This window comes from Botrytis deweyae, assembly GCF_014898535.1.
Source record: "Botrytis deweyae strain B1 chromosome Unknown BDEW_005, whole genome shotgun sequence".
Lineage (NCBI taxonomy): Eukaryota > Fungi > Ascomycota > Leotiomycetes > Helotiales > Sclerotiniaceae > Botrytis > Botrytis deweyae.
In genome coordinates, this window is record NW_024066212.1 from 1,242,062 (window position 1) to 1,262,387 (window position 20,326).

At 42.4% G+C, this 20,326-nt stretch overlaps 9 protein-coding genes across 9 annotated transcripts; 7 read left to right on the forward strand and 2 right to left on the reverse strand.

Moving 5' to 3' along the window:
- Positions 1–231: 231 nt before the first annotated feature.
- Positions 232–1,059, forward strand: EAE98_003022 (uncharacterized protein; the record flags this gene model as incomplete). Its single annotated transcript, XM_038950642.1, has 1 exon — positions 232–1,059. One exon carries the CDS (start codon positions 232–234, stop codon positions 1,057–1,059), a length of 828 nt encoding a protein of 275 aa, XP_038813171.1.
- A 1,152-nt stretch (positions 1,060–2,211) lies between these two features.
- On the forward strand, positions 2,212–3,024 carry EAE98_003023 (uncharacterized protein; the record flags this gene model as incomplete). Its single annotated transcript, XM_038950643.1, has 2 exons — positions 2,212–2,457; positions 2,521–3,024. The coding sequence occupies 2 exons, from the start codon at positions 2,212–2,214 to the stop codon at positions 3,022–3,024; spliced, it is 750 nt and encodes a 249-aa protein (XP_038813172.1).
- Positions 3,025–3,928: 904 nt separating this feature from the next.
- EAE98_003024 (uncharacterized protein) lies at positions 3,929–5,507 on the forward strand (the record flags this gene model as incomplete). The annotated part of the gene is made up of 3 exons (XM_038950644.1): positions 3,929–4,104; positions 4,163–4,619; positions 4,875–5,507. The coding sequence occupies 3 exons, from the start codon at positions 3,929–3,931 to the stop codon at positions 5,505–5,507; spliced, it is 1,266 nt and encodes a 421-aa protein (XP_038813173.1).
- Positions 5,508–6,103: 596 nt separating this feature from the next.
- Positions 6,104–7,540, reverse strand: EAE98_003025 (uncharacterized protein; the record flags this gene model as incomplete). The annotated part of the gene is made up of 3 exons (XM_038950645.1): positions 6,104–6,553; positions 6,613–7,183; positions 7,236–7,540. The coding sequence occupies 3 exons, from the start codon at positions 7,538–7,540 to the stop codon at positions 6,104–6,106; spliced, it is 1,326 nt and encodes a 441-aa protein (XP_038813174.1).
- A 164-nt stretch (positions 7,541–7,704) lies between these two features.
- Positions 7,705–9,867, reverse strand: EAE98_003026 (uncharacterized protein). Its single transcript, XM_038950646.1, has 4 exons — positions 9,427–9,867; positions 9,208–9,362; positions 8,929–9,143; positions 7,705–8,879 (listed from the first exon to the last, which is right to left on the reverse strand). The coding sequence occupies exons 1-4, from the start codon at positions 9,632–9,634 to the stop codon at positions 7,865–7,867; spliced, it is 1,593 nt and encodes a 530-aa protein (XP_038813175.1). The 5' UTR covers positions 9,635–9,867; the 3' UTR covers positions 7,705–7,864.
- Positions 9,868–10,371: 504 nt separating this feature from the next.
- On the forward strand, positions 10,372–12,619 carry EAE98_003027 (uncharacterized protein; the record flags this gene model as incomplete). Its single annotated transcript, XM_038950647.1, has 5 exons — positions 10,372–10,947; positions 11,001–11,622; positions 11,675–11,876; positions 11,929–11,981; positions 12,037–12,619. The coding sequence occupies exons 1-5, from the start codon at positions 10,788–10,790 to the stop codon at positions 12,617–12,619; spliced, it is 1,620 nt and encodes a 539-aa protein (XP_038813176.1). The 5' UTR covers positions 10,372–10,787.
- Positions 12,620–13,587: 968 nt separating this feature from the next.
- On the forward strand, positions 13,588–14,472 carry EAE98_003028 (uncharacterized protein; the record flags this gene model as incomplete). Its single annotated transcript, XM_038950648.1, has 1 exon — positions 13,588–14,472. One exon carries the CDS (start codon positions 13,588–13,590, stop codon positions 14,470–14,472), a length of 885 nt encoding a protein of 294 aa, XP_038813177.1.
- Positions 14,473–16,364: 1,892 nt separating this feature from the next.
- Positions 16,365–17,895, forward strand: EAE98_003029 (uncharacterized protein; the record flags this gene model as incomplete). The annotated part of the gene is made up of 2 exons (XM_038950649.1): positions 16,365–16,518; positions 16,583–17,895. 2 exons carry the CDS (start codon positions 16,365–16,367, stop codon positions 17,893–17,895), a joined length of 1,467 nt encoding a protein of 488 aa, XP_038813178.1.
- A 1,324-nt stretch (positions 17,896–19,219) lies between these two features.
- Positions 19,220–20,315, forward strand: EAE98_003030 (uncharacterized protein; the record flags this gene model as incomplete). Its single annotated transcript, XM_038950650.1, has 2 exons — positions 19,220–19,358; positions 19,416–20,315. 2 exons carry the CDS (start codon positions 19,220–19,222, stop codon positions 20,294–20,296), a joined length of 1,020 nt encoding a protein of 339 aa, XP_038813179.1. The 3' UTR covers positions 20,297–20,315.
- Positions 20,316–20,326: the final 11 nt, after the last annotated feature.

The following is a 20,326-nucleotide window of genomic DNA, read 5'->3' on the forward strand; positions in this document are numbered from 1 at the left end:
TGAGCATCAAATGCACGTGAAGTCGTGTAACCAATCGAAGAAGGTGCAATGCTGTGCGAAAGACCCCACCTCTAGCCACAACCACTATAGATAATTCGCAACTTATCTACTATGGGTATGATAAAAGACATATTCCTACTTACATTTCTGTTGGGCCTATCAAGTATCTTGTTGTACTATCCGTTTCAATTCGAACAGCAAGTGCTCAATTTGATGGCTGACGCACACAAAATGCCATCACCTCCCACTGTACCAACGGAAATTCGGCCAACGCCATTCATTGTCGAATCCCCGAAGCCGAATAAGAATACCCTTGTTCTACTTCATGGTACATCATCTTGGGGAGTCCCGTTTGCCCAAGAGCTCATGGCGCTGGTTCACTCTGATGTATTACTTCCATACACTAAACTCACTTTTCCATCGGGAATCCTGCGAAAGACTACTGTTTTTGGTGGGAATTTGACCAACGCTTGGTTTGATATTGCCAATTTTTCAGACCGGACGATGAGGGAAGAACAGCAGAAGGAGGGGCTAAGAGAAAGCGTGGAGTATTTGGGCGAGCTCATTAAGGATGTAGTGGACAATGAATCTCACTACGAAGATCGCAAAATCTTTGTAGGAGGGCTCAGTCAGGGATGTGCTATGAGCGTGATTTTGTTACTGAGTGGGGAATTGGATCGATTGGAGGTGTTGCAGAAGATTGGAGGATTTGTAGGGTTCAGTGGATGGTTGCCATTTGCGAAACAAATTACTGAAGTTGCTGCTGCTGGAAAAGGTTGGAGACAAAGGAGGATTCTTGTTCAGAGTTGGTTGAGACGCGAGTTGAGTCTCCCATCTTTGCGACCCCGAGATGATATGACGGTATCTGCGGAAGGAGACATGAGGATTCTCTTAGCTCATGGTACAAATGACACGAAAGTCAAATTGGAGTGGGGTGAAGATATGAGAAGAGTATTGGAGAGTGTGGGATATAATGTTGAGTGGAAGCTCTACGAAGGTTTAGGACATGTCATTATCCCAGAGGAACTGAATTACATGGCGTCTTTCATAAGAAAATAGTTACCTGGCTGAGATACTGTCGCTTATCAGCCCTCTTCGCCAGGTCTGTTGCCTTGATTCAAAGTCCTTTGGGATAACCACCAACCTTCTAGCCGGCCAAAACTTCTTGGCCCGCTATTTACCTGTTGTGATAAGCTACATTAAGTCTATTCTTTTATTTAGTTCATTTCATTTTTATTACCAAACAACCATTCACTACCAGCTAGCCACAAAACACGATAGTTTTACAAGAAAGTTTTCAAGATAACATCCAGTTCTGTTCCACTAGAACTACCTATTTACCCCAGTATCTGAAACCTCAGAAGCTATGTATGAGTGCATGTTATTAAACAAGGAAAAGTTTACAGACCTTCTTGGGCGCACCACGCAGACCACTTGAAATTTAGATGTAAAGTAGTTAGATTGTTGCAAATTGATATAGAATCATAATCACTCCTCCAAAGAATGATGAAATTTTTCTATGTGTTGTGCCTGTTTTGTTTCATAAACTAGGTTTGTTGAGTTTCGGCTGTTTGGGGTTTATAGGCCCTATAGACGAAAGCGGGGTATATCACACCCCGGAGCTGGATGTCTATGTAAATTTGAGAAGGTCTTTTCAAATAATTTATAAATCACAAAAGATACAATTAAACAATTCATGATTTGCCCATAAGATTTGATTTTCGAGTGATAAGGGCAGATATTGGCTTTAGTATTAATTTTTAATGCTTTGATGTACTCGAAACGGTCAACTCGAAGTCTGATGAGGATCTCCTGCGAGGACGGTTACTATACAATACCAACCAACTCCTGATAGCTCAGGAGAGCTCACCAGGAAAACCCAAGAAGAGTTACGTTCAAATTGTTTATTTTGTTTGAGTGGTGCCTATAGTGGGCTACAGTGGTATATAATTTTCCTCGGGCCTTTCTTTCAATCACTGCCTGTTATTTGGTTGGTGCTGGAAGGTGGAGCATTCAGGCCTGTTGGTAGTATTTTGCTGCCTTCGAGTTCTAACTTTGACTCGATATTCTATAAAGCCTACAAGGTTTCTGGTGTAGTTTGGCATTACATATTTCATGCAATATTCCATATATTCGTCATAGTTTCGAAGCAATATTTACAATAACGACCTCATCCATATCATTGTCAAATCATCGGCGCAGTATCTAGTCATGGAAACACAAATTTGGTGGTATAATCTACCAGGGCACCCTTTCGTTATCACCACAGTTAATAGTAACAATGAGTGCACATGCCTATTTGCTTTCCAGAAGAATAAGGAAATCGCAACATTTAAACCACACGATCTATACAAGAGGAAGGGAAAATATTTAGGGTCATATGAAAATGATAGCGCAGATTTATGGGTCACAGCTGTAGTAATGATGAAGCAAAGACCATTTATAGTGAACAAACCTGTAAGATCTTACTTATACTACTTCCACGATAGTAAAACTCTACTAACTACGCATACGTTTTAGCCATTGGACAAGGCTCTATATTTCATAGCCGCTATCGAAAGTGCCGAAGACATGAAGTTTCGCGGGAGAGATTGGCAAAAAGAAATCAAAGATGCTTATTCCGCTAGCTCCTCATCTTCAGAGAACTTAAGCACATCAAATAGCACACACAAGAGGGGAAAACAGGAGCCTAACGACGGAAAGAAAGCGGGTAATGATAAACCAATCACTGCCAAAACTGTGGAAAGGATCCTATCCTCTATTAGCTCCGATGGAGGTCGAAAAAGCAATGTAAAAACGGAAAAAAAGGAAACATATAAAGAAAGTAAGAGAGATGCTCATGATAGAGAGAAGAAGAACCTACCGAGTAACGACAACAGAATGGTGAAATATACGACAACCTTTAATGATAACATCAAAAGAGAGCAAAGGAGGCACATGACGCAGCCCAGGGCGAATGCTAGGAAATATCTCAGGGAGGAAAGTCCGATGAGGCAAACAAATAATGATAGAAGGAGACAATAGGTGCTATCATTTACAACTATCTCTCCGCTCCTAAGAAGAAAAGGCGAGGAGCTCGTTGAAGGTAAACACGAGTGGAGTTAGGCGTCTATGTTATTTTGGAATTTTTAATTATTAGACTTATCAACTTGCTGGTGCCAATTTCTGTCGAGATATTACAGTGACGAGCAGTTTTATCTCTTTTAAATGCTAGGATTTTCAGCAAAGGTATATATATCTTCTAGTCATGCTCATAAGTTCGAGTAAGCGACCATTACAGTCAATATCTTTGACTCCTTCCTACATTGAGCAATCAAACCAAGGATTGTTTTTTGTATTATGAGGTAATGTGATCACTCGATTGTAAAACTTCTAATTCAGAAGGATCTCGTCTCGTGATACATTAAAAATTGTAATGGAGATCGTTAGACTAAAAATATACTCACCGAAAAATCGGCATTCGCCCCTGCAATGAATTCGCTTAATCGCCCTTGGTTGAATCCCGTTGTTGATGATGAGTATTTAGTCTTGCTACGAAGAACCAGAATTTTGAGGGTTCTATATTAGTATAAAATAATATCAGACTGCTTCCCCACTCTGGGTTTCAGTGCCCTCTGATCTCGACTTCCTGATTCTGTATCGTGGTAGTTGTTTCTTGTTCGAGGTTTTCGGAGACATGGGAGTTCAAGCATTGAATCGACCCGAAATAGCAGTGACGAATCTGCTTTATTCAGCAATGCAATTGTTAGTACAGTTCGTGAATACTAATTCTTACAATTCTGACCTCTGATGATGCACTTTTTATTGTTCTCCTTGACAGTCATAATTAAATTTCGATCCGGCAACAGAAATCTCGAACCGCTTGAAACAAACATTCAGTAAACAATAGAAAATCTACCAACCATCAGCACCCTTCACAGACGCTACCATGGCAGAATCAGAATCCGACGTTTCTGACCCACTTTACAACAGAGCCCATGAAGATTATCTCTTTTACGGTCGAGAATTAATCCCCCATTTCCCATACCGGGCCTATCATCTAAACATCCTAAGATATCCTTTACCAAATGGAAGATTCGAACAGGACAATCATCTACCTGCATTGTGAGCTGCTTTAAGTTCAGTTGAGATTTCAGCTGACAGTGAGAAGCTTCCTCTATAGACTCAGAAAGATGTTTCCAGAGATTGTTACAACAGTCTTTTCACATATCATTGAGGAACCGTCGATTGATCCAGCCGTAGAAACCGATATCGAAGGAAGTAGCTTTATTCCAGATCCAGTTTCATTATCCAGGCGAGTCCATGGCCATCCAGTTAGCGATGATGAAGGAGGAGGTGGACCGATAACGTCATATCCAATACCAATCACTGCTCTTTTGTTCCGAGAGGAAACACAAGCGATCTATGCACCCAATACAGGAGTAGATTCACAAGCCTGGAAAATTCAGAATACGAAAGACTGGAGAGATCATAGAAGCACACAACGAATTCTGGAGAGGAGTGTTTGTAGCAATCCATCAGAGGGTACTTATAGCCAATTGGTCCAGTTCGCCTACTCTTTGGCGCTCCACGAGAAGTTCCAAATCGGTTACGATAGCTGCATGTGGTGGTCTCCTCTTGTGAGAAAACATAGTCTTCTAAAGCAATTTCTGAGGTGGTTTTGGAGCCACTTTGGTATTTACATAAATACGTGTAATTGGAATTGGTATCCAAAGGTAATGATCCCAAAAGTTCCAAATGGCATCAGGATGGACGACTTCAGCTATTCAACGGGATTTAGAAAATGAAATCTCGTAATAATTGGGCTGCAGTCTAAATGATTCGGAGCTCTTCAATTGTCAGATAGGGTTGGAACTCGCTAACAACATGTATAGTTCTTCTCGGTCTATAACCTCCTACAATACCATAGATTAGAGCACCTTACTCTTCGATTTTCTACCAAGACGATCAACCTCAAAGATGGAGATATGCACATGAATATGCGTCAATTCATTGTGAGTTTGTCAGAAAAGCGCTGCGGCGCAAAAGGCTGCAAAGGAAATATCTGCGGGAAAAAATACTGTGGAGACCACTCATGGTTTCCCAATCTTCGGAATATCACGTATCTCAATAGAAATCACCACACGGAAGGTACTGCAGAAGCTCGCTGTGATCCAATGAGAACTGGCTGGTCAAGACGCTTGATCAAACATTTTCAAGACGTTAAACTTTCGAAGTCTATTGAGGTGATCTTTGATGTCTATGGCGATGCTGATGAAGAGAGCCGTGATAGTGATGGAGAGTCCGGTAGCGATTGGAATGAGGATCTCTATAAGGATTATGATCCTGAAGATTATCATTATAAGAGTAATGATACGGATACGCCCGTTCTTTTGCATAATCGTCAGTTGGCAGTACAGGATTGTATTCGTCGTCTCCTGATGCCAAATTCTTTGCTAAAGGGAAACACGAATGACCTACCTGAAGATTTGGGGCTCCAGGAATTGTTTCAAGATACTGATATTTGAAAGGGGGATTGTTCATTGTTTACACAATGTCAAAGATTTGGGTTTTAGGATGCGAACCAATTAAGAAAACATCGTTAGAGGTAAGTTCATCTTCTAAAAATGAGAAGTATGAGGTAGTGGAATGGCAAAACAGGAATCACAGGATGCTAAACAGGAAAACATAAGAATACTTAGTATTCTCAATTATTCCATAATTAGTGAATGAAAGAGGGTCGAATATCACATCAACGAGACATGTGCTGAATGCCATCTGAGGTATATATCCTTGTACCTTTCATTCAATATGTGTACTACGTCTGGCAATCAAGAATCCACTTGGACTTGTCCTTTCCCAAAAGAAAGTATAGAGTATCTGCTCTCTCTCCACACTCTATCCTGTGAATATACACAATTTCTTAACTTATTACTCACATCACCGGTTTCGTGAATTGCATATAGACCACGGGCTTTTGTGGTGCGCTCCATTGCAGGTGATAACCCACCCATATCGTTGGAAAACGATCATTCAATAATTGATAGATCCCAATATCTTAGCTTATTCTGTCCAAACGCGAGAAGCACTCTTGACTAAATCCCAACATTCCGCATACTAGCTACTATTCCTCCATAGCGAACATTTCGCGAATCCCCAGATGATCCGGTACATCATCCGTAGTTCCATAGCACAAGCATTCTGGCATCAACAACTGTCTCAATCTCCTCCGATACACAGCATGGCAACTCGGTCCTTTCGGCAACATCCCGTTCAGTATCTGAAACTGCACATCAAAGTATTTCGCAAAAGTGATTTCTCTCAACGCATTTGCCCACCTATAAGCACCGGGACTGTGTATCAAATCTGCCAAATCTGTATCCTCTATTTGTAGGAATACGGCGAGCGACTCGATGTTGGGAAAATTGTGCAATTCTTTGAGGAAAAGCTTTACGCGACGGCCGTCGACATATTTTCGGGTGTGGGTGAGCGGCTCCATGACGAGGATGTCGAGAGAGATGTTTTGAAGGTAACGAAATTTTGCATGGTTAACTTTTGACCATGAGAAACTAGCCTAGAGTTTTGCAAGTATTAGCAAGTGTTTCTTGTCGTGGGAGAATCACGTAGATATACCTCCAGTTCATTGGTAAAGTTAACACCAAACTTTTTCCAAAACCATGCTAAGAATTCCCTCAACAGGCTTGATTTCCTGATCTCGCTCTTCCAAATGCCTGCATTGCTGTCGACTGAATCTTTTTCAAAGTAGAAGCCTTCCGAATGCGCTAGAGAGGCAGCAAATTTGATGAAATCGACATGAGACCGAGCAAAGCAATTTGGATAGTCATTCTCGATATAAACGATGCCCATTGTCTTTTCCTTGTCTTTACTGCAAGTTATGTCTGTGTGCACCGCGAAAGATCTCTCGAAACACCAGTTAAATGGCGGAATATCTACCTGCGCATCTTGGATTTCAAGACGTTCATCCTCGTTGAAAGTTCCTTTACTGGTGACTTGAATGGAGTACTTGACGGGGGCAAATTGTAGCTCATTGTAGAGAGTAGAGTAATCTTGCATAAGATAGGGACTTTTTTTGACATGCGCAAATGAGTCTATATCATCGACTTCCGCTACTCTCTTGCTTGGTATTTGAGCAAAAATATTTGTACGGATTTCTGGTGGTGCACGCTTTATAAAATCAAGGAACCTACTCAAAGTCAGTGAATCGAAAGTCAGCTTCAACGTGCTGTTCAACGTACCTCTTGGTCACATTGTGAGGCAATGTATTAGGAGTATCTGGATTGTCTTTGATTGCGGAAGCACCTTGGAACTCCCAAAATGGAAAGCCAGGAATCAACTCGAGACTTCGGAAATAATAATCCTGGTCCTTTGCATCCCGGGGAAGAGCCTTTTGCTTGTCTGACATGATAGCATCCTCATCTATAAAATCTGGCTTGTATGCCACAGTACAAAGAAGATCATACATATCTAGCTCAAAGTAGCATGCAGTCTTGTGAGTCACAGGGTCCCAAATATCATAAGTGAGCCCGACTAATGCATTCATTTCGAAGACGGGGACTATATCTCAACCTTTGGAAGTTTTTTGTTGTTTTCTTTGAAATGAAAGTTTCTGTTTTTCGTATTTGTGATAATACGCGCGACATATATTCACTTTCGCTTGACGTGTTAAATTTGATTGACTACCTAGGTATGTATTGAGTGGCGATAAGAGAAGGTGAATATTTGATTCTGTTAGCAACATTAAACACCTGGAGCATATTACAATGGCTCACAATCAGTATTGAGGGCTCGACGTAGTCTTAAGTAGTGTCAGTGTTAAAACATGTGGTATCATTGGTATTTTCCTTTTCCAAGTTGCTTTGATTCTCTAATTTTGCAAAGGCTTGCCCATGCCTCCGTATGTGACCACCTTAATTGTTTGATATTCTGCGATTCCATATTTACTTCCTTCACGTCCAAATCCTGACTCCTTAACACCACCAAATGGCGATGCTACATCACTGATCAATCCAGTGTTGACACCAACCATTCCGAGTTCTAACTCTTCCGAGATCCTAGTGGCTCTCTCAACATCTTTAGTGAAGAAATATCCTGCCAAGCCGACATCAGCAGAATTTGCAATTCGTACGACTTCCTCTTCAGTATCGAATTTAAGAAGACCTGCTACAGGGCCGAAAGTTTCCTCGTTTGCGATGTCCATATCTGTAGTAACGCCAGTGATGACAGTGGGCTGGAAAAAGTTTGCTCCAAGCTCAGGGATCTTCTGTCCACCTTGAATAACCTTTCCTCCTTTTTTCTCTGCATCTCGAACATGGGCTTCAACCTTGTCAACCGCGCGGCCGTGAATAACTGGTCCATGTGTAATTCCATCAGAGAAACCACCTCCAACCTTGAAGTCCTTGACCTTTGCTGCAAACTTCTCGGCGAAGGCGTCATAGATTCCAGATTGCACAAAAATTCTGTTAGCACAAACGCAAGTTTGTCCAGAGGAACGGAATTTGCATGCGATAGCACCGGTTACTGCAAGATCGAGGTCTGCATCATCAAATACAATGAATGGAGCATTTCCACCAAGCTCAAAAGACAGCTTCTTCAATGTCGAAGATGATTGCTTCATCAAAATCTTACCCACACCAGTAGATCCGGTGAAGGAAACTTTCTTGATGATTGGGGAAGTAGTGAGAAGCTCGCCAACAGCAGGGGTATTATCAAGAGAGCTGACAAAGTTTACTACACCCTTGGGAATTCCAGCCCGGTGTGCAAGTTCGGCAAGAGCGAGAGAGGTGAAAGGTGTTTCCCCGGGAGACTTTGCAACAACTGTGCAACCAGCTGCCAATGCAGGGGCGATCTTTCTCGTTATCATAGCAGCTGGGAAATTCCATCTAGACAGAATTAGCATTGTGCAATCATTGAAGTGCAGGATAAACGTACGGGGTGATAAGTGCAACGACACCAACAGGCTCCTTCAAGGTAATGACTCTATTTCCAGGAGTTGATGATGGAATAACGTCTCCATAGTTTCTGGGGGCCTCTTCGCTGAACCATTCCAAGAAGTTGGCTGCATATGTTGTCTCTCCTTTTGCATCCGCCAATGGCTTTCCATTTTCCCATGTTATGAGCCTAGCAAGATCCTCACTGTTCTCAATCTGTATAACATTAATCAACAATCATCCTGTATGTTGCTTTCCATTATTTGTTCATCTAGCATACCATCAAATCGTACCACTTCCGTAATAGCTTGGCTCTTTCTCTTCCGGTTGTAGTCTTAAATGAAGGGAATGCTGCGGCCGCGGCATCGATTGCCTTCTTCGTATCAGCTACATCAAACTCTGGGGCATTTCCGATCAATTTTCCAGTCGATGGATCTGCAGAGTGAATAGATTAGCATCTTTGCTCAGCATGGACTCTTAATGTATCTGCAAAACATACCATGAACGTCGAATGTCTTTCCGGAAGCTGCCTTGACCCATTCTCCATTGACGTACGCAACTCCGGTTTTGAAGAGCGATGGATCATTGAGTTTTGGGACTGTGTGCGACATATTGGAAGCCTTTCGTAAGTTTATTATTGGTAAAGTAGACGGTTGAAAACGTGAACGTGGTAGTATTCTTGCTGTTGATCTTATTATGTTGTTCATGTTGAGAGAGGGGGTGCCAAGCTGGGGGCTTTTATTCTAACAATTCCAGATTCGAGCACTAACGTCACCATGGAATAACAGTTGGCTGTTGCTGACAATTGAGGCGTGGGAGAGACAAATATTGGTTTAGGGGAATAGAAAGAAGATCTTTATTAGACCCGATTGAAAATGCACCGGAATTGAAACAATTTGAGTAACTGGAGTTACGGAGAGCTTAATGGAATCATGGAGCTCACGATAGGGCGTTCGTTTATCGGATTTATCGTGAGATGAGTGAAACTTTGATAAGCTTCGCCGCGGGGCTGTTACTAAACCTAATTCAGGTGATAGCACATTCAATATTTGTCATTGGGAAAGTTGTACACAGTCATCAAAACAAGTCAAGACAGGCGAGAGACAAAGGTATGGAAAGGGCAGAATACATTTTTACATAATTATATCATCCTTATATCACCCAGTACGTATATGATTATATTCTGAATTATATAACGATACATACAAAGATATAATCGGATATCGTCTGAAGAGATATCAGTGTTCTCTCAAGATCTAAAGGAGGGCTAGGGCTAGATATATCACTGCATCCATCCAACTGCTAATTGTAGGTCTACGATTCCCATGTTACTTGTTATTCATTAGGATTGGTGGAAAGAGAGGGAGAAGGTAACTATGAATGACATGGACTCTACGCCGAGAATACTACCTCGGTGCCCCTATTATGTATATACGTAGTATGCATCATGCTATGTATATAGCACGTCAGCCAGCACCCCTAGACCTTGTTTGCGTATACTCGTTCCCCGACTTCCCCGCGTCGGCAATTCTTGGGCAATCAAGACGAATAACGTCAACGTCAAACTCAATTCAATTGATATGCAAGTAACAATTTATCCAGCTTTGTTCGTCAAAGGTACTTCGGTTTCCGGTATGATATACTGCGAGTACAACGTAGGATATGCACTTGCTATCCGTAGCAATGAGATATTGGGAAAGAACCAGAGATCTGCAATGTACAGACTGTGAATTGATTACTTAAACTTCGTTGACGTTCGCTCTTGTCATTCCTCTCTTCATCGAATATACTATTAGTTGTTCTCTTTTACCACTTGATGTTTCGGAGATAGAACATCACTAGATCCTTAGTACTTACAAAATGGCCCGCATCACTGGAGTCATCCTTCTAAGCCTTGTGCAAGCAATTCATGCTCAAAGTAGCTTCACTGTTGCAAGGACCGCCCCAGCAAACGCCGGTACCCCACTTCCGGCCTTCATAAGCTACTCTATCGAGTTTTGTTTCTTTCCGGATTACGCTGGTATGTTGGAGGCTCAGGGACACATTGCTTGGCTCATATGCTCACACATTCAGGAAATAACTCGAGTCCCAATACCTTTTCAGAAAATTTGCTTAACAATCTTGGAAATTTTCAAGGTACTAAACCGCATATTCGGGTTGGAGGAAACACTCAGGATTATGCTCTTTACAATGCAAGTCTTCCATATGCTGTGAATGGTACTATCAATCCAGCAAAAGCTACAGACTATCCAACAACTGTTTATTTTGGTCCATCCTTTTTTGAGTCTTACAGTACTTGGCCGGATGTCAAATTTAGTCATGGATTCAATTTGGGTCTGGGTGCGAATAATTCTGCTGGATGGCAAACTCTACTAGACACAATCCCCTTGGCATGCAAAGCTTTAGAGGGCGGGAAGCTTCTCATGTGGGAATATGGAAATGAACCAGATTTATTTTCCACCTCTGCACAAGGGCCAGTTCGACCTCCTACCTGGAATGAATCAACATACGTAAGCCAGTGGTTGAATGGCAGTCGACAGATCAAGGAAGGCGTGGCAGCAGCTTGTCCTGACTTGGCCTCCTATGGATTCTTAGCACCCTCTTTTGCTGGTGTTGAAAATCATCTCGATCCTGTCACCACGTGGAACGATGGATTAGATGTGGATAAAGACATTGAATTGATATCATCACACAAGTATGGCCCCATTCACGATATTACATTTCGAATACTAACAGAACCATCAAAGTTATATTGGTGGTGCGACGCAACCAGGTGTAACACTTCAAGGAACCCTGATGAATCACACATCAACTGTAGTGTCTGTGGCCCGACAGCTGAACGTATCTAATATTCTCGCTTCATCTGACGTACCCTTCATCCTCGGAGAGACTAATTCTCTTTACAACGAAGGCGCGCCAGGGTTGTCAAATGCATATGGTGCTGCTCTAGTACGTCCTGTTTGTAGTCGATTTCCATCCCATCATATTAACTTCTATCTAGTGGAATTTGGACTTCGCTCTATACGGTGCAAGTAAGAGCATTCGTCGCATCCAGTATGTACTTCCTAGCAATCAATTTTCACGAATCTCATGTTAACCCTCCATCCAGCTTCCACACGGGACTCTCATTCCGCTACCAGGCTTGGCAACCCCAGGACACGGATGTTGTCCCAAAGGGTACCAAGCCACCATACTACGGTAACATTGCCGCTGCTGCCTTCCTATCCAATCTTACCGCTGCCACCACAACCATAGCCGAAATCCCACTCTCAAATGCACTGGAATCGGCTTATGCTGCGTATGTCAATGGTGCCCTCAAGCGCATCATAATTATCAACATGCATCAATACAACTATACTGTAAACGGAACCTCTACAGTTTTAAATCCAGTCCCGCGTCCAATCAGAAATTACACAATCACAATCCCAACCAATACCACAGCCGGATCCTCGGGTCACCATGCACCAGCTGCGCTGCCGAAGTTAGCAACATTGAGAGCTCTTCATGCAAATGGTAGTGATGCAATAACCGGTATCACGTACGATGGATATTCCTACAATTATGAACTCGATAACGGAAAACCTGTACGATTGCACAATGTGACGGTTGGACATACGGTTAAGATCGTGGACGGGAAAATCACCGTACCAGTTGAAGATTCGGGGGCGGTAACGGTTGATTTTGGAGCATAGTGCGTGCATTATAATTCTCGATAGTGTATACGACGGCATGTATAAGTTAAACCGCCTAGCTGGTTTCTTCCTAATTTGCAATTGAAATGTACGAAAATGAAGCCTTCATAAATCTCATCTCCTTATATTCGTTGAGGCGAGATGAGACTCTTCCAGATGTTCAAAATATGTAAAGAGACCAGCAGTTTCTCTGCTTCCCCCCCCTCGCCCCGATGGGAAAATGCTAATGCTCAAAATCTCGTTCTTTGTGATCAGCCGAAATTTGTCATTGATCGTTGTTGCTAATGAATCCGTAAAGACCTTCATGGCTATGATCTGGGAATCATCCATTTTCGTGTGCTTTTGTTTGAACAACTATAATTTAACCACACTTGCCGATACATCTCTCCTCTTCTTCACCTCTAGAACATTCGAGCAAGACAACTCAGGGCTGTATACGACAGAAGATCTGATGGATTATAAAGACAGTTGATTGTCATGCAGGAAATTGTTCAACTGCAAAAGACCCAAAATCGAACTAAATGATTCTTTGTTTTGACGGGTTGGAAGCCTTGAGATGGCTCTTTGCATAATTGACCTATCGACAAGCTATACCGTGCCATTTCATACGATAGAGTGGGAGATCACATCTGAACTGTTTGACTTGAATCCCAGCAATCATTTGAGAAACCGTCTCTGCTTCTTAGGACTAGGGATTACAGCCATCAAGCTACAGCTCCGAGATACGGCAATGTTGACGGGTTGTCAGAATTCGTACGGTCGTCGCTCCATATATTAGCCCCCGCTTGAACCCAGCCAGCTCTACCTAGTTAGGAATAACATCAACGCTTTTCATCGACATGCTCAATCTTATAAGACAGCACCGATCATCTCGCAAAAGTCTATGCGACATCTTTTCCTTTTCCACACATAAAAGATCTTCAACGCCATCAAGTATCGAGAAAGAATCGCCATCGGTACAACCAAATATGTCTTCAGACTCGTCCAGAAAGAGCTCTATGAGTCATTGGTCGAGTATAGAACGTCGAAGAAAACGACAATTATCTTTTCAAGAAGAAAGAACACCCTACATGACAGCCTCAATTTCAAGTCCGAAAAACTTCTCAAGACCGGCTACCCAGGTGCAAGCTGATCGAGTACAAACCCAAGCACACAGCACCCCCTCGATGGACTTTGGCCCCTACGAAGATAGTAAAGTTGAGGACCGTAGAAAGCTTCCTTTCGAAGTTCAGTGGAGCATATCTTTCCGGATGTTCAGAACACTTGAGAATGCCATATTCAATTTCACAAAGAAGTGGGCACCTAACGCTCTGGCGATGAACGACTTCATTTCGGGGAAGAAGGTAGAGCTCAATTTCTGGGAGCGATTCCTAGCAACACCTATCGTTAACCCGATCGCATTCGAGAGCCCGGGCAGTATCCCGCGATTTCATCAACTGCTGGATAGATTGAAAGAGGTCCGACACACTTTTGTTCACAGAAAGGAGCCACCAGTTCTTTACCTTGAGCGCATGCTTGCAGATGGCATAGAATTAACCACGATGATCGGAGATGAAACCCGTGCACACAAACTGGATCAGATATATCAAATGGTTCACTATATGGCTAGCCTTCTGAGGGATCAGATATCGAATGAGACAAAGACAATACTCGAGGACCGACTTCAGGCTGGTAGACGGGCGCAGGACATGTCTATTGACTGGCTAGAGACCAATAGGCTCAAGAAACAGGAAATCGAAATCAAGAGAGATTTAACTCATGACACGGCGGGCTTTGAAGCGTTGTATGCCAATACATTGCAAGCTTTGGAGGAGATGATGCAACCTCTGACAGATACTCTTACTGACGACTAATTTCACATTCCGAGATTGTTGTGCTAAGTCGAGTGATATTACTAGTATCTTTAGCTAAGCCTAAAGCTCGAAGTCTTCGTCTTCTCCGAAGTTCTATCGCGTGTCGGATGGTACGGAGATGATTGGTATCTGTCAGCGTTCTGAGACAGTAGAACCTTAATTTGGACCCCAATTTTGTGAGTCTTTCTGTTGGTTAGTGTAATGGATTGATTTATTCCATTTTGACAGGTGTTTCAAGAAATCCCTCCTTTCACTTTCTTTGAAGGGAATGTGGGAGTCATACGTAACAAATGAGGGTTTTGCAACGCTCAGAAGATGACAGAGTGATAAAATCCACAACACACGCAATACTTCTGTTTTCTTTAACTTTGTTTTATGATGCATACAAATTGACTCGTGAACTCGTGTACATGTGAATGCACTTCTCCGCGATTTATAACATATTAATGCTTGACAACTATCGACCAGCTGTCATCGGCTTTGGATATGTATCTAAAAGTGTGAGTTCTGAGTAATTGATACTGGACAATGTATGTATGAGCAAGAAGAGTGTAGAATTGTGAGATCAAGATGAGCCTGCAACCATCTAAGTTGTCCACGTTGTTGGTACTAGTAAGGTAGTTGGATCAGGTGCAAGATCCATGGCTTCCTTAGTGGATATATTAGTAATTTCTCATTTGAGCCGGTGGTAAACGGAGAACAAGGTTTCAGGGTCGGTGAGGGAAGCACGGTTTCGTTGTTGATGCAAGGTACGTACCTACATGATACATGCTAACTCGGCCCCAGATTTTGGATATGAGGGCTGACAAATTGTCAACTAATTGGAATATGAGAACGAGAGCACCTTTTTATCATTAGGCTCTTTTCCTATCGCCATGCAGTGGAAACGAGGGACGACTAGAAGATATTGTCTGTCAGCACTGTAAAGTAACTAACTCATGGTAAGTCTCACTATGATATCAATGTGTACGGAGTGACGAAATAGATATAAAAATGACTCAATGCGGGATTTGAAAATTCTGTAAAGAGAAAAAAGGGGCAAGGAAGATGATCAACAACAAGGAAAGGAAACGTTCCGTCTGGGGGTGTGATGTTATCCAAGCCATCCAGGTCGATTTAGTCTCATCCCAAATAGTACGGGATTTGGTAACAAAAAAGGTGTATTTTTGGTATCAATTTATAATGCCCAGGTGGTTTAAAGAGGGAGACGGACTCAAGGGGTCTCGGAAGTCTTTGTTAATGGAATAAAGTCACGTGCATTGGAAACATTCATCATTCTAGGTGCGGGATGCCAAGACGCTAACCCCGCCTTTTTATAAATCGTGCTTTCTCTTTTTAACCTTTTCTGGGGAAATCACCAATCGCTTTAACTCGTGATTTCTTTGGCTTCCAAGGAAAGAGGAACCAATTATTAATTTCATATTGCCTCATGATGTCGTCTTAATACGTTTTTCCTCTTTGTTGCTATACATTTACGTAACAATGAAACGAATACGTGTTGGCGGTGTAAAGTATTGGGTAACTTCTGGAGCTGTGCTTTGAGCTCTGACGATGGAAAGAGAGTCATGGGAGGTGATTTCGCAATTTCCCCAGTGTTTGGTATGCAAATTCTTCATGCATTGAGTAAGATGTTGTCTGACTTGGGCGGGCCAGATGTTTCCTTACAAACGGTTGAGAGGGTATAAGAGTCTCACGATAGCCTCACAACAAAAGGATGGATTTGAGAGTGGCGAGAAAGTCAAAGAAATACTTTTACAAATCGTACAAAATTGTCATTGCAATATCTGGACCTCGGCGTATTGTTGACGATACAAATCTTAAGATATAAAAACCTCAAACACATAACCTAGCATCTCAAACATTTCAACACTTCAGAACTTCACTAGAACACAATGTCTCGCTTTTCACTGCAAAACAACTCGAACAGGAGGAAAGCATATGAAGCTGGACAATCTCCATTAGAGTTACTTCCACCTGAGCTTCTTCAAAAGATTCTTGGAAATCTAGAATTGAAATATGATCACAGAGAAGGAGGTTCAAGCAATGGTAAGACTTCACTCAATATCTGCAATGAAATTCAATAGACATGAATGATATTGATACTTCTTAGATTCCGGTGACATCAATTGCCCCCACCTGGAGAGACCTACTTTATTTTCATGTCTTCGTGTATCAAGAGCCATTTATATGAATGCACTTTTCATTACATATCGAAGTGTCACAGTTACTCACATGTCCGCCTTTAATCATATACTTGCTCAACTTACCGAAAATCCCATCTTGGGTAGAACCATTCGACGTCTTGATTTCTCCGAACTGAAAACCACACGCCCAATGAGAGAGTTTTCCAATTACCTTTACGGAATAGTTTCACTCGCTCCACACCTTCGAGAATTCCGAATCCCGAAGGATACCAACCTAAATGGTTTCTTAAGCGAGTCCTTACTTCGACTACTTTTTGTTGGGTTACCTCATTTGAAGACGTTAGACTTAGGTAATTGCACATCATCAACACTGGATTGCATACCTAGTATACTTGATAGTATGCCAGCATCTGTTTCACTTCCAATCAAATCATTATCATTGGAGAATTGTAAAGCTCTACCAGCTTCGTCCTTCGACTCCTTATTTTCACGGCTTGGCTCGATACAGTCGATGACGTTATCACACACTCATATCACGACAGAAGCTTTACAACTTCTTCCTCCTACGGCCAAAATATCACATTTAGCTCTCAATCATTGCCCCTTCCTTGAAGATGTCTCTCTGATTGACTTTATCACCTCACATCCATCTGTGAAGAATACATTGGAATACCTCGATGCCTCTGCTGACCTTACGGTTGGTGAAGAGATAAACGAAAAGGACACAGAACGTCTACTGAAATATGCACCAAGGACAATCAAAACTCTCAAGCTAAGAGGATGGAAGATGGACTCAGCATGTGTCGCCCAGTTAAAGGCGTTGAATCAAACAGTAGAAGAGTTGAGCATAGGCACCGGCCTCCGCATGCGCGATCTCGAATCTATATTTCTAGACACTGAAGACAGTGAATCACGAAACGAAGAAGAGGGAACCGATTCATCAGAGATCGACTCAAAGTATACAACTGTTCTCGAGCCAATGGAACGTGCGATAGCCATCACCAAGTTACGACGAAGGATTTCCAGCACCCCCTTACCTACTTTCACCGGTGTCAAACACAGCTTAAGATATCTTGATATTAGAGGAATGACATTGGCAGAACAGAGCAAGATTCGATCTTCAATCTTGCTAGGCAAGCAATCAGTGGCATTGAATGCGATTGCTGTGAACGATAGATTAATGGATAGAGAAGGGACGTTGAAGGAAATTTGCGCGAGTGTAGGATGGACGGTAAAGAGAGATGGGAGAAGATGTCTCTTGGTTAGACGAAAAGTTTAATGTGCTTTCAGGAAAAGTTTTGGATAAGGTCTGGCCTTCACGATCAGCATGGATTGGTGTTTTGGGAGCATGGTATGCGGCGTTTAAAAGCTCAAAAGTATTTGACCTTGGATTGATACCATAGCAATATATGTCTTAATTTTTAATCAATATCAATCGCTTTCAATTTTCAATATCGTTTTATTCGATGCCATATATCAAGGCTGAGCAAAACTCGTCCTTCTTTTGATTCTTCCTTTTCGATACAAGTTCGCTAAGATCGTCAACTCAGCCGCCATCCTATCTTTTTTAAGTGAAATCTTAAATCCGCCGGCATTACATCTTCCATCTCGGCATAAACCACACAGGACCTAAATTTGGAGATACAAGGCTTAGTGCCCAGTGTGTCTGCACAAATTCCAATTTTGTCTGCCATCACGTGAATATCTCGTGCTTCCTCTTCTTCCTTCTTTTCACGCAAAATGATGTTTACGTCAAAACCCCTTCATTTTCATGTCTAGCCGAAATTATTGTACCACAGTTCGCCGACCAAAAAGCAAATTGTAGAATATTAATCCCCTGCCACTCTTCTCAATTGGCAATTGTAATCTAACAATTCGACCTCAAATATCCATTGATGCCTTGCACTCCCCAATACACATACCTCCCAAAGTGACATCTGCGTATCAAAACAAACTAAGCACTCGGGTGAGTCGGGTCATCGGCAAGAGGCAGTGCTAGCTGCGGCTGCCCCCGAGTGTTCTAATAACCATAAATCCAAGACCCAGTATTATTTTTCGCCCCCATATCTTATCTCTCAATTTTCTCATGTATCGTATCCATCATACCACATATTCCATCCAGAAAAAGGATTGAAACGCGCCTTACGGGTTTCTTAGCCCGTTTCATATTCATGCCAATTGCACACGTAGCAAATATCGAAATACAACTGTGGTTGTGGTGATGTTTCTCGTATCTTGAGGGGTTTGTACAGCGTGTTGAGTGTTAGGTAACCTTATAAAGTGTTGCTATTTTTAGAAATACACGAGCTGATGGGGTGGTAGTGGGGAGGATGACCAGGAACTGATACGAGATGAAGTGCAATGTCAAATTAATTGAAGGATGGGATTTGGAAATTCGCACGATCGATAAAAGCTACGCGAGGAATGAATGATGTGTGATGTATGTAGGTAAGCTCAGGGATATATATAGAGGATAGCTCGCGAAGAATGAGGTGTAATGAGGTATATATTGTTCGCATCATGCACCCGAGATATCCATCACTCTTGCCGCAGGACCATATCAGATGAAGTTGCACCAGTAGTCGAATTCGATAATCGCAAATATGAGTATCAGCAACGAGGAAGAAATCCTGGTCACCAGTCGCAATAAAGCGCCGTCGATCATCAATGTCACTTCGCACAACGAGCGAGTATTCGCTCAATTACCCGATATGATACAGGAAGCTCTCGTTTCTACAGAATGTAAGTTGTATTTCTCGTTTTTCGAGATTCGAGAACTCACTGACAGCTTTTGTATAGTTTCAGCGCCTAATTTAAAAATCAGTCGTGTACACAATGCGCGAACTATAGATTCGGGCTTCATGACACAACCAATGTTCTACATCACACCCAGCAACGAATCGAGTATCAGCATGCCGGATCTGACCCTCACAGACGAGAACATCCTTTCGAAATTCGGCACCGAACTTACCGCCAATTTTGCGGATATAAAAGCTCACGGCTCGGCTGCCTTTTTCCAGAAAGAAAATTTGAGTGACGGCGCGACATATTCTCTCTGTGCGTGTGCGACGGGTTATATATGGGTATATGTATCCCCTAGCAGTATTGCTGACGATCTCGAGGCTGCGGATGAAGGATGGGGCGAATTTTCACGTCTGGAGATACAGATTGGAACGTTTGCGCTGCGGAAGAAGGCAATTACTACGATTGAGATACCGTGTCATTATCGCACTGGGAAAGTAGTTGCACATATGAATGGAGATTTATCATTACTGTGTGCGACGGTACTGGCGAAGTATTTAAGATTTAGAATGATGGGATGTCAGTATGAATATGCGACTGAGAGTGCGATCAAGGAAACAAGGAAACAATTGGCGCATCTGAGGATTGTGGATCCCGGGATTTTTAGGGGGTTGGAAAGGATGTTGAGGGAGATTTGTACGAATGCTCCAATGCCGCCAACGAGTGTAGTGAGTCTTATTTCAAGGAGTATGATTAGGGGACGGTGGGAGGTTTGGGGGGATAGGAAGGTTTTGAGGAGGAAGTATTCACTGCCTGGACGGGTCATGCAAAGTTTTAAGAAGGGGGATGCTGATCCTATTGATTTGTTGAGTGAGAGCTATACGTTTCTGAGATTGGAGAAGAAGAAAAGTAGCATTGGTGGTGTAAGGGAATCATAGTCGCCTCTGCATGCGAAAAGAGGGTTTGCG

Coding starts and splice junctions, on each gene's coding strand:
- EAE98_003026 (XM_038950646.1), bottom strand. CDS start 9,634: ATGAACAACATAATAAGATCAACAGCAAGAATACTACCACGTTCACGT. Junction 9,363..9,426: donor AAAGACATTCGACGTTCATG/GTATGTTTTGCA, acceptor TTCACTCTGCAG/ATCCATCGACTGGAAAATTG. Junction 8,880..8,928: donor GTCGTTGCACTTATCACCCC/GTACGTTTATCC, acceptor AATTCTGTCTAG/ATGGAATTTCCCAGCTGCTA.